Source organism: Balearica regulorum, chromosome 1 (genome assembly GCF_011004875.1).
Source record: "Balearica regulorum gibbericeps isolate bBalReg1 chromosome 1, bBalReg1.pri, whole genome shotgun sequence".
NCBI classification, from domain to species: Eukaryota; Metazoa; Chordata; class Aves; order Gruiformes; family Gruidae; genus Balearica; species Balearica regulorum.
This window is the reverse complement of record NC_046184.1, coordinates 192,613,465-192,626,142: the sequence shown is the minus strand read 5'-3', so window position 1 is coordinate 192,626,142 and position 12,678 is coordinate 192,613,465. Positions and strand designations below refer to the sequence as shown.

Below are 12,678 nucleotides of genomic sequence, written 5' to 3'. Positions count from 1 at the left end.
GGATAGAAACTAAGCTAATAACTTTGGGCTGTTTAAAGAGCATGATATATGCATAGTTTTTTATAAAGCTTATTATAAAGTAGCAAGTAGCTAAAGAAGGATAATCCCTTTCACAAAAATGCGGATAGTATGTGTAGCAAGAAGTAATGGAATTACATTTTGAAAGGTAAAATGTGTAATATTTTTTCAGAAAATCTTGTTTGTGTAGGGTTTTATTAGCACATACAGCAAACTGCCAGTATGCCTTTTATTTTTCTGGTCACTAGAACTAGACTGGTCAAAGTAGGGAACAAATATAAAGGGATTAGAAAGTTTGACATTCCCTACCTAATGTCTGATTCCATGTTTTGCACCGGCCAGCAGATGTATTATTCAGTTAGGTCATCCCCAGGCCAAGCTTTGGCTGTTATACAAGAATCTATCTTGAGAGAAAAAAAAAAAATAGCCTGGGTGTGGTGCTGACGTGTAAAACACAGCAAGCTTGTGCAAGCCTGGAATTTCTACAGCAACTTAGCGAAGCAAGTAGAGAACATGTTTACAGGAAAGCCACAGAAAACTGAGGAATATTTCAAGTAAGTGTTATCCTGATCCCTTGTCTAATGAAATCAGCAGTAGTCATTTCATTTCAGTGGAATGGATCCTATGTGATGCTGCATAACACACAGTGGGACCTTGTTTTTCCCTAGCTGACAATATTTTCTTCTGTTCATACATATTTTTTGCTTGCTGCAGGCATATATAATGTGTAATTTTATGTGGGAGTAAATACAAATCCTTATATACAGTCTACTTGAACATTTATAAATGTAAAGATTTTCTTTAAATAACAGCAAGAATTTCAGCATTTCATCCTGACACTTACCAAAGCAAGTAGAGAACAGCCTAGGAAACATCACAGAGGCACAGTGACATAAATCGCCGTAATTTAACCAATTGGTTAACAAGCTTTACTAAAATTCTGTGCAAATTAATAAAAGGCAGGCAGGCTTTTGGTGTTGTTTTATTTAATTGTTCAACTGGGTGTTTTACACTTCTAACTAAACACAGAAATGGAAGTGGAAATGGTTTTCCATCAAAAGAGATTCCTTTAAACTTGTGAAAATTAGACTTATCATAAAGACCAAGAAAAGCATTCAGTCAAGTTACTTTTAAAGACCTATTACAGTAGCTTCTAAAGCACTCAGTGTGTACATCAGGGATTGTTGTAGCAGTTTTATTTATCCATACAAAGCTAGACTGATTACTACAGAGTTACTCATGAAACATTAATAAAGCACTATGTTCAATGCTAACATGATTATGGTCTGACCTCGGCGATGGCACAAAGGACAGAGGCAGAAAGTGTCCCTGATAACATTACCCTAATGCTGGGCTCATCAATCATAATCTCCCAGTTTACCAGGAAAAAAACCTCCACGCATAAAACCTTTCACAGATGTGCATCTGTAGTCCTACTCAGCCTCTCAGTCCCCACAGACTTAGAGCAGTCCTGAGAGCCAGAAATAGAACAGATTCAGTCAGTAAGTCAAGCATGTTAAATCAAGGCAGGGAACACCACTGTGAAACACTGAAGCAGAGCTTTTATAATAAGCGTTCTTTAGTTTTGAAACAAAAGATGCAAGGTTGTGTAATTCAAAGTTAATTATAATGATATTTTCATTATGGCTTAGGCATATATTAAATTATAAATTACGGCGTTGACTAAAATGCATTCACTATAAATTATATTTCTGAGAGGCTAAACGGTATCCTGTTTTTGTTATACATATTTTGTTCCTATTACATAACTGTTACTAAGATTGAATTTTCTTTCTGTCTTTGAAATGATTTATTTGCACTCTTCTGCTGCCAATTACATTTTTGTACAGTTCCCTGGCTATTCAGAAGCATGAATAGTATTTCATAATTAAAAAGCTTCTTGAATAGTCATTAGAAGCATCTATTATGAAATCTCTGTGCTATGAGGATCTGGAAGATTTATCTTTTCTCCTCACCATTCAGCAGCAGTTGAAATTTCTTTTTTTTTTACCAGATAGCAGTAGATAAGATTTGGTACTACTTCCTCAGTAGTACCTTTGATTTTATTTTGTGTATTGCCAAAATTTGTTCTCAATGTAATTAAAACTCATTCAGCTAACAGAGGTTTCAATCTAATTTGGAAGTGGCAGTGATTTTTTTTTTTTTTAATTTTCTGTATCGCTGAAGAATCTTATTTACATCTTGAAGATGCTCACATAAAGGATCAGTTCCTGTGCAGACATCCCTGAATAAAGCAAATCTGTAGAATGCACTTGTGTTTCACATCTATTAAAATATTACTTTGTTTAAATGAACATAACTTATTTCATATATCAGCATTTCCCATTTTATTTTATGGCAACAGTCAAGGAACTTACTCAAATAGTCAGTACAAGAAATGGTAAACGAGGCAGAGAAATAGTAGGCAGAGAGAATCTATACATTCATTGACCGCTGAGGAGCATGGATTTAAGAGGAGAGGAGAAAAACCCAGCTCACAGCTGATGGTCTGTTATTGAGCAGAGCTACAAAACTAGTGTCTCACAGTAGTTTTAAGGAAATGTTTTTAAACATACAGAATGTAAGTTAATAGCAAGATACGGTGGAAGGAGTTCTTGGAGAGACAGATGGCATATAGCTTTGGAGGGGAAGGAAACAAGGCAAGAATTGCAGAAACAGGAGGGGCAGCTGCAGCTGTGGTCCAAACACGGGGCAGCATCAGAGCTTTCCTCTTCTCTGGCGACAAAAAATACCCAGGTAACACAAAATGCTCATGTGTTGGAAAAGTTGGAATAGCATATTTTATAAATCCAGAACTCCTGATACTTTACACAGCACATAGTGTGCCTTAAAATAAAAACCAATGCCTCCTACTGGAAGCTCTGTAAAAAATAATTTTAACATCAAATTTGGATGATTGGAGAGGAAAGTGTGCAGCGCTCATACTGCACAAAAGTCTGAAAAGAGCCATAGTGCTTGATCCCACTAAGCAGTAACTTGGCTTATATTAACTTTATTTAGTTTATACATAAAAATAAACTTACTAATACATATTTACATTTTACAACAGCTACAGGTCAGATTTTCAGCCTGTGGAACATGTGTGCCTACACTTGCCTGCAAACACACAAAAACGCACAGTACTTTTACTTCAAAATTTTTCTTTTTCTCCCACTAGATATATAATAATACTTGTGGTTTACCTATTAGCAATAGAAGTTACTCCATTGAAAGTATTAATGTAAGAGACTCCTTCCTCAAAACAAAAGCCATGGATAAATACTGATGGGAATGCTGCTATTTGAAAATGAAGCACTAATAACAGTTGTTCAAACAAGTTCTGTTTGAGAATGCCTGCATAAACCTCTGTTTTCTGTACATTTTAATTATAATAGAAAACAAGCTGGATATTAGCTCATTTCTGTTTAATGGTAAGAATCTTTAAAACCCATAAATAATATTATATCATTATATAAGTAATATTTATTATTGCTTTTCTAAAAAAAGATAAAAATGTTTCCTTATATTTCATATTGAAAATATGCTAAAAAAATTAAAGCCCCCAAAATGTTTTAAAGCCAAAATGTTCTTGAAAAATGCTGTTCTTTGGGGCCACCAGCAGCCTAATTTAAAGGCATTATTGTTATCTTTTCCTGTATGTTGTTCCTACTGTACCTACAAATTATTTTTTACTCAGAAAATTCCCTCACCCTATTCCCTACTGAGCATTGCATATTCTTGAGAAACCAAACGATGTAGTGTTGACAGTGAACAGCTCATAAATTTTCAGGAGGCACTTACATGGAGGGGGAGCAGCCTGTGCATTAGTGCAAATTAGGGAGAGGATTTTGCAAGTATCACATGGGTAGCGTTGCAGAAGTATTTGGGAGAAACACCAGCAAACCAGGTCAGACCTGAGATCAGAAGCTTTCTCCCAAAACGAATCCAGGTTATAAAGCACAGATCAGGAGCCTTGTCCCCACTGAGGGACAGGTAGGACTTTGTAGCCTTTTGGTGGCCCATTCTTGAGTGCACCCTACCTATTGCTCGTGCCCAGAGCCATACCCTACACAACACCCTGATGGGGAGGATGAAAGTGTCGCACAGCACCCATCACAGCCCGCAGCTGGAGGCCCATGCAGAGCAACTCTCAGTTGCAGCTCTGGCTCCTCTCTCCACCTTCCAGTCCGGTCTCTGCCCCACGTTCCCCCAGCACACTGGTCTTCCACCACACAGAGCCTGGCAGGCACAGCGCTGTTAGTCCCCTCGCCACTACCAACATCCTCGCGTCCCTGACAGCAATTCTTCCGACTTCCAAATTTCTACGGAGTTCTTAAATTTATAGTTCAAAATAATTAAATTCACTCCTCAGAAATTTCCCCAAATCTTGTGTTGCATTTCAGCATACAGACCTTTAAAGAACCATTAGACCTGTAAACATAGTACAACAAATCTGCTTAAAGAATCAGAGACAGAAGACCTGACATGCTGCTGTTAAAAAGTAGCTCATTTATTTACTAAGTTATTAAAGAACCATTCACCCATGTGAAATAGAAGTTCTCCAAACCTGCCAGGGTCAGTAAGACCTTCTCTGGAATGACAAGCTGCTGAGTAAGGGTTGGTCATGCAAGTAGAAACTGCCTCAGGGAAACATAACATAGGCATTCAACTCTCCCAACACCAGGGAGACGATGTTAGAAGAGATAATGGGTGAAATATGCTCATTTGACCCAAGCATTTATTTTTTCAAATTTACTGTCCCATCTCTAAATAATCAAAAGTTTTACCATTTTCCTGAAATGTTCTCCGTATTCTAGAAATAACAATGCCATTTTTGACTAAAGCAAATGCCAAACAATTTTTTTTGTTAATTACTTTTTAATAAATAAATAATAGATACAGATGCAAAAGAAACTTATAAATATGAGGAGTTTAGAGGAGGAAGAGAACAGTTAGGCTGCTCGCTGTAAGTTGGTTGGATATGGGTGCTGGAAAGACAACAAGCTTTAAATTCTATTTCAAATTTCATCACATACAAAGGAACATTAAAAATTGAGCATTTAAAAGTTAGCAAATGCTTTATTTATGGTTGCCGTGGCATACTTAATTTTATCCTTGCATGCTAACATCCTGCATGCTAAATGAGGTAAAAGTCCTATGAAAAAGATTATATGGGATGACGCAATTGCTGGCTATATCATGTTGCACGCACACAATACCATATAATTAAGGATCTGGTATTTCTTAATTATTTATTGGGAGACTTGCTTTGAAACCAAATAGTATCAGTTTAATAGTATTTAGCATTAAGTAGTATTAATGCTATTTAAATAATATTACTCACAATTTGCATATGATGGCCTCTGATTTTGAAAAGGAAACAACAAATTTTTATATGGTTCTCTGCAACATTTCTTCATAGCTTCTTATGGTCCACTGAACTTAAGCCCTTGAAAACTGAGCTACATGTCAGCTATTAAGCCTGAGCCTTCCCATCCATTTTCCTCAGAAATAACAGTCACTGTATTCGACAGGAAAGGGTCCAGTTTTCCACCACAGCGCAGAGAATTCCTCTTCCACGTGGAGCATTACAGGGAGAGTGTCTGAGGAACGATCGTGTGATTACCCGGGGAGCCAGACCCATGTGGCTTGCCCCATCTGCAACTATTCCTGCGTGTGGTGGTTGGCAGGGGGCTGCTACTGCCGGTGGGCAGTGCGTCAAACAGTGCTGCAATGTCCAATAATTATGTCTGAAGCAGCCTCCTTTTGATATAAATGAATAAAATGAAAACATATTTTTTTCCAATGTTTCTTCACCTGTAAAATTTGAACTTTCCCGGGGCAGATGTGAAACCCTGTCCTAGCTGGAAAGCGTCTCTGCTGAGTAGTGGCACTGTGATGGAAACAATGGATAAATTAAGATTTCTCAGGAGAAAAAAAGCCATGATCCATGAGAATTAAATATATTAGATAAAGTAATAAAGAGTGTTGCTGCAAGCTCTGCCTGTATGCAGTAAGTGGTGGTAAACTTGATATTTTAGAGGAATGGCCTATAGACTAAGGGAGTGATATCTGTGTCTATATATCAAAAGACAGGAGAAGTGATGGTGATTAGTTGGAATGCATTGGGAACTACAGGACCTGGGCATGACATAGATGGTATGGAATAAGGGGTGGATGCTGTCCCGATTTCGGCTGGGATAGAGTTAATTTTCTTTCTAGCAGCTGGTATAGTGCTGTGTTTTGGATTTGGTATGAGAATAATGTTGATAACACACTGATGTTTTTAGTCGTTGCTGGGTAGTTGCAGTGTCTACACTAAGTCAAGGATTTTTCAGCTCTTCACACTCTCCAAGAAGCTGAGAGAGCACAGCCAGGACAACAGACTCAAACTGGCCAAAGGGATATTTGCTTAGATGTTTACATAATAAATTGTATTAAGGCTAGTATTTTCTTTCTTGTGAGTGAGACAGACTCTTTTCAGTGGTGCCCAGTGACAGGCCCAGAGGCAATGGGCACAAACTGAAACACAGGAAGTTCCCTCTGAACATCAGGAAACACTTTTTTACTCTGAGGGTGGCCAAGGACTGGTGCAGGTTGACCATAAAAGTTGTAGAGTCTCCATCCTTGGAGATATTCAAAAGCCAGCTGGATATGATCCTGGGCAGCCTGCTGTAGGTGGCCCTGCTTGAGCAGAAGGGTTGGACCAGATGACCTCCAGAGGTCACTAATACTATCATCATTTCCTCCATCTAGAATGAATCTCTTTCCATATGCTGAGCAACAGAATAGCAATCCTTGAACCCATTTTTAAACTAGCTAGTTGTGGCCTGCGTTTTCATCGGTGAACCGACCCAATGTCAAAAATGAGTGTGAAAAATGCTTTTCTCCTTTGAGAAATCAGTCACAACTCACACACCAAGTTCAGAACCTCATTTTACCAATACAGCTTTTTAATCCTCAAGTTTCCCTTCTAGATTTAAGACTAATTAGAACTAGTTGGAAAATGAGTTGGAAGATTGGGGTTTTGAAATTGTTTTCCCATTTTCATCAGTTTTTCTTGACAAATTACCTAACTTATTTGACAAGCCCAAAAATTAATAATTGAACACCTTGCAGCTAAGAGAAACCCAGTAGTTGTGAAGAAAATTACTTGATATAAAGCTGAAGGAAAGAATACCTTTTTAGTTTTTCTCCCAATGTAATGATTTCTATTTTTTAATGTTTGAAGGATTTCAAATATATCGAATAAGCCTGAACAGAAAATGTAATGATACCCATTATGTTTCCTCAGTTAACAGGAGAAGGTAGGGCATAATTTAAGCATGAAATTGCAAGATGGAATTCACTTCCTAACTCTGAATTTCACTTGCAGGCCCTGGAAAGTGAGTTTGTATCATGTCAACTTCATCAGTGGATTGACCTTATATTTGGCTACAAGCAACGAGGACCAGAAGCAGTACGTGCACTCAATGTTTTCCACTACCTAACGTATGAAGGCTCTGTGAACCTGGACAGTATCACTGATCCTGTCCTCAGGGAGGTAGGTGTTTACTGCCATTTCATTCTAAAAACTGCTGTCATCTCACAAGAAAAGGTACTTTTTCCATCTTTCACTGCTGGAGAAAATTGTTGTGTGTGACTTGTTTCAGAACTTGGGCCCCAGGTGACTTCAGAAGCAAATATTAATAAACTAGCAATAAAACAGATGACCCAAAGTATTTTATTTGCTTGATATATTTAATGGTCAGTTATGGTATGGGAAATTATAATGTAATGTGTATTCTGTAATATATATTCTGCTTCTTTTTATAATTTACTTTTATTGAGTTCACTTAGGAGAACTGAAAAGCTGAAAGAAAAAACTGCATCATAGTCATAGGGAAAAAATCTAACCTTTTCAGTCAGATAACATTGAGAATATGTATCTGAAAAAGAATATATTTTCTAGATGGACAGTAGCAATTATTCAGATTACTTTTGTGCTAATCACATAAAGGGTAATCAAACTTTTACCAAAATATAAAATGTTTGCTATTTGTTGTGCATACAAGCATTTGTTTTTATATATGTATGTGTGAAAAATACATGCGTGCGCATATGTACAAGTAAGCGGTTCAAATTTATCAGTAAATTTAAAAAAAAAAATTGTACTAGCTATCCTGTTACATGTTTCCTTCCAGTGACTGCATTTGGTTTTAGTTAGACTATTAATTTGAATTATTATTTCCTAATATCATCCATTTGTTGGCTAAAACAATTGAAATTTGGTGAAAAGTGTGAAGAAGCAACAGCTGCTAGATGAGTACCGCTGTGATGAAGCTGTACACACAATCTTCCATTCCCCCAGATAGCTGCCATCTGCTGTATGCAAAATAGTAATAATTTATACATTGCCAGGTGATGGGGTTTTGTTTGTTTGTTTATTTTCCAATCTTGCAGACTGAAATCTACAGATTTCAGAAAGAAATAGATTCTAGAATGCATTCGTATTCAGCTAAATATTGGGGTTTGGCATATTTTTTTTTTTAGTAGTGCGGTGTTGCATCTTGTTACATTTCGTGCTTTTTAGGAGCAGAACTAAAAACATTCAGACCCCTAGCTTCCCTAGAGCTGCATTTTCACACCATGCACTGCAAAGCTTGTATTTTATAAACAGTATTTGCTTAGTTTTAAGAATGGCCAGAATTGCATTGATCCCACTGCCTCAAATATTTCATGTTAGCATCTACAGAATTGTTTTCTGGATTTAAAACTTTGGGCACAAGAAGAGTCAGTAAGGTACAAAACTGGAGATACGAAGGAGCAATGCTTTTTAAAGTATGAAACAGGTGTCAAGCACCATGACTACAAGGGATTTGCATGGCTTAAGGTCCTGATTTGCATGGGCAGACTCCTACGTCTTGACTTTAAGGGTCTACTCCCACAGGGCAGCTTGTAGGATTGAGGTCTATCTGTCTGTCTGTGCACCTTATTTAACAACTTATGACATGATGAGACTCTTCAGCTCTCCTGTGGCTCTACTTACATGCATAACTTGTCACCAGAAATTTCAAGAAATTCATGGAGATGTTTTTGTTCACTCACTTGTACATCTAACCCATGCCCTGTCAGTCAATAGCATATACATCTCTTCTTAGGCTATTTACACCACGTAAACTTCTTAAAGCAAAACTCTATCTTCATTGTCACAAGTTAGATTAATAAATAAAATTCATTGTTAGCAATGAGAAGGCAACATGTCTAGAAAAAATAAATTCTCCTAATTTTTGTTATATATAGATACATAAAGCTGTATGCAAGCATTTAAAAATAGTATGTTTTCTCCTTGAAGAGATCTCAGTCATTGGTGATTTGTGGTTTGTCATAAAAGGGTTAAAAAATACTTTTTATTTTTAATAAGAAATTACAACGCACATGTAAATATAGACAGATTTAGATCCGCCTTCTTTTCCCCTGAGCTCTGTTTATGGAACTAGCAGACATTCTCTGGCCAGTAATAAAGCATTTAACATCTTGATGATCTACTAGATCTGGTATTTGGATGTCATGTTTCTGTTACAAGTATATATGTTCTATATAAATTGTTTTGTTGGCATTTTTATTTACTTTATTCTGGCTTTTACTAGATATTCCAGAAAATAAATTAGAAGATAAAAGATCTTTTAAAAGCCTCTGAATCCCTCTTATAAATACAGAAATGTAAGGACAGGAACACTAGCACCTTTAAAAAAAGTGATAATAATTGTTTACTATGTTTTACAGTGGCAGGTGGTGGTATCAGGCATCTTAACTTAGAAACATTGCAGTTTAAAATTAATTGAGCTTTGCAGTTATCCAGGAAAATACATATCTCAGTATACAAATGCTCTTGATGTTTATTTTCTATATAAACTGAAACATTTTTGTTCTGTCACAAAGAAGATGGTGAATGCTCTCAACAAATGTCTGTGAAATAAGCCAATCAATGCAACCTTATCGGCAGCAGCTGTTATCAGACCAACGGACTCAAATACGGTGGTAGCCTCCTCAAACTGTGGCCATAACTAATTTCATATTGAGCTGAGTCCCAGCAGAACCTGTCCAGTGAAATAAGGCTCCAGCTAAAACTGCCTGCCATGTAGGTCTGAGCTGATTGAAAGACATAATTTAAAAAGGCAGATCCCCGTGAGCTGTTCATGCTATACCTTGGCCCTTTCCCTTTCACCCGTTGCTTGAGCACCTCACTTAATCACTGAGGAATATGGTGTTCTTAGCTTTCTCTGAAGAATGGTAAAGGAGTCACTTCAATAGCCATCTGGCTAGAGCAGAAATTTATTCAATGGTGGGATAACTCATCCCTGCCATTCGTTACATCTTTCTCACATGCATGGGGGAGCCCTCTAAGAACTCTCTACTGTTTAACCCTGCAAAAATGGCCATCCTCTGCTTTTGTTCCTTTTGGACCTATTTAGTAGAAGACTCTCCGTCTGGCTTGCTTTCTTTGTTTTCTATTTTGCAAATTCACAATGGATGAAACTGGAATGCTGGGATAGCACTAAGTTTTAGATTACTAAAGTCTATATGAAATCACATAAGTCTGCCCCTGTAATAACTCTTTGGGAACTAAAGATCTGCACTGGATGGGTAAAATATATTGATTTCATTTAAACATACTGATTTTGATTTTTCGACAACTTTGTAATTTTCTGATACCACAAAATAATATTTGATCGCTATAATTTATTTCAAGTAGTGATGAGGGCAACATGAAAGTTATGACTTAAATGCTCCACAGAATATATAAAACTACATTTTGTTGTTCAGATCTTTTATGATTAGATATTGGGAAATTCTCCAGTTCTATTGATTTTAATGGTCTCTCTTATTCCGCACATTGCAAAATTGTTTTGATAGTGTAATAAGGAGAAAAAATGTGTAACAAAATAAACATTTTTCAGGCCCTCAATTTTTTTTTTATTGCAACCTTTTGCATTCTATTTGTATTTTTTTTTTTCCTTTTTTAAAGTAAAAGCAGTGAGGTGAGAGCTAAAAAGTTGAAGAACAGCTTAAGGATATTGATTCATTCTTACTTGACAGGTGAAATCATGGTTGCAGCACTAACCACAGCAATTACAGCATTAAAATGTCAAGAAATTAGAGGTCAGAATAACAGATAATTTTCTTCCTTTTGTCAGATTAAAAATTGACATTCTTTGACAGCACAGGATCTCTGGCTGAGAAAATTATGACAGCTTAACTCATCTTGTACTTGTAAAGCAGTAATTGATAATGAACTTTACCATGACAGTCTTCTCCTGTGGAGAAACATGACAGAACATCCCTGGTACAAAGCCTGTATCTCTTTTTAATATGTAAACAGTAGTTATATTGGACATTAGACGTTATTTGGAATTGTCTTTACTGTTAGTTTACATCATAATCCAAATCCTTTCCACTGGACAGATTTGGCTGACTTCAGAGGGTTGGTGCTGAGAATGCTAATGTGTAAAGAACAGTATTGGAAATACAGTTTATTCATTGTCCTTCAATGTTATTGGTTCACTTCTTTAGGAAAATATAGTTCTTCCTCTAAGAACTCCTAAATGGTCTCTCCTAAAATGTCTACATATTTTGGGACCCTCATTTTTCCCAAACACCTGGAAATGTGGGCACTCAAAAATCAATAGAGTTCTGGTTTTTTCAAGTTAGGAACTTGTTTCTGCATGACACAAACTGTTGTGGCTGAAAGGGAACAGCACAGTTATACTGATCATTAGAAATGCAACAGAAGAGCTTATTTTCAGTACTACCTCGTAGGTTAAATGCAAAATGATTAAGTGGGCATGTTCAGCTAGTGCATAATGGATTAATCACATGTTTTTCCGAAAGCACATCTAGTGTGCAGAAAAATGCTACTTCAGGTTTTCCATTTATTTGTTTAAAATCATAGCCAAATCTCTATTTACTTTTTTTTCAGACATTCAGCTAGTTTGTGATTAGAAATGTTTCCTAAAATCAAGCTAAACATCATATTGCACAGCTACTGCTTTGCACTAGACTTTAAGCTAACTCTGTGTCATCCTTGTGTCCACCGTGAGTTGCGGACACAGCTTAGCAGTGCAGTACGGTGCCTATCCCACGATGCTGCAGCAAATGCATCCCCCCAATCTGACAGGCATTGCGAGTACCTAGGAAAGCAAGGTGGTATGAAGCTACCGGGCTCAGATATTTGTACCAAGCAGCCACCTGTCAAAATACCTGAGCACACTCGCAGCTCACAGAGCAAATTGAAAAGTGATTAAAATTGCTAGTGTTTGACAGGCAGTTGCTGTGCCCGTAAACTAATACTAGTAGGACAATTTTGCTGGCAGCTAACAGAGCATATGGCCTATGTAATATTTATTTCTTTGGTGGTGGCTTGATATTTAGCATATTTAAATAATTTGAAAAGTCATAATGATGCAGTAGTCTTGCAGTGCTTTTCAGTTACCCTCATTTCTGGATTTTATTTTTCCTCTTATATTTTCTTCTCTTATCTCTTTCTTTGATCTGACAGGAATAACAAAGCATCCCTCTGGATCTGCTATAGTGAAATATGCCCACAGGAAGCAGAGTAGATCACATCAGTTTTCACTTCTTTTTTTTTTTTTTTTTCCCCTTTCCTTTTTTTTCCCCCCC

The 12,678-nt window shown here is 36.8% G+C and overlaps 1 protein-coding gene across 7 annotated transcripts in view; it reads left to right on the top strand.

Annotated features, from left to right (window-relative positions):
- The window catches only part of NBEA (neurobeachin), a 524,026-nt gene that overhangs the window by 466,567 nt on the left and 44,781 nt on the right, over positions 1 to 12,678 (top strand). For all 7 annotated transcript variants that reach the window (XM_075741999.1, XM_075742002.1, XM_075742000.1 and 4 more), the window contains one exon: positions 7,394 to 7,561. In XM_075741999.1, the coding sequence (XP_075598114.1) occupies positions 7,394 to 7,561 (168 nt within the window). The remainder of the gene's footprint in view (positions 1 to 7,393; positions 7,562 to 12,678) is intronic.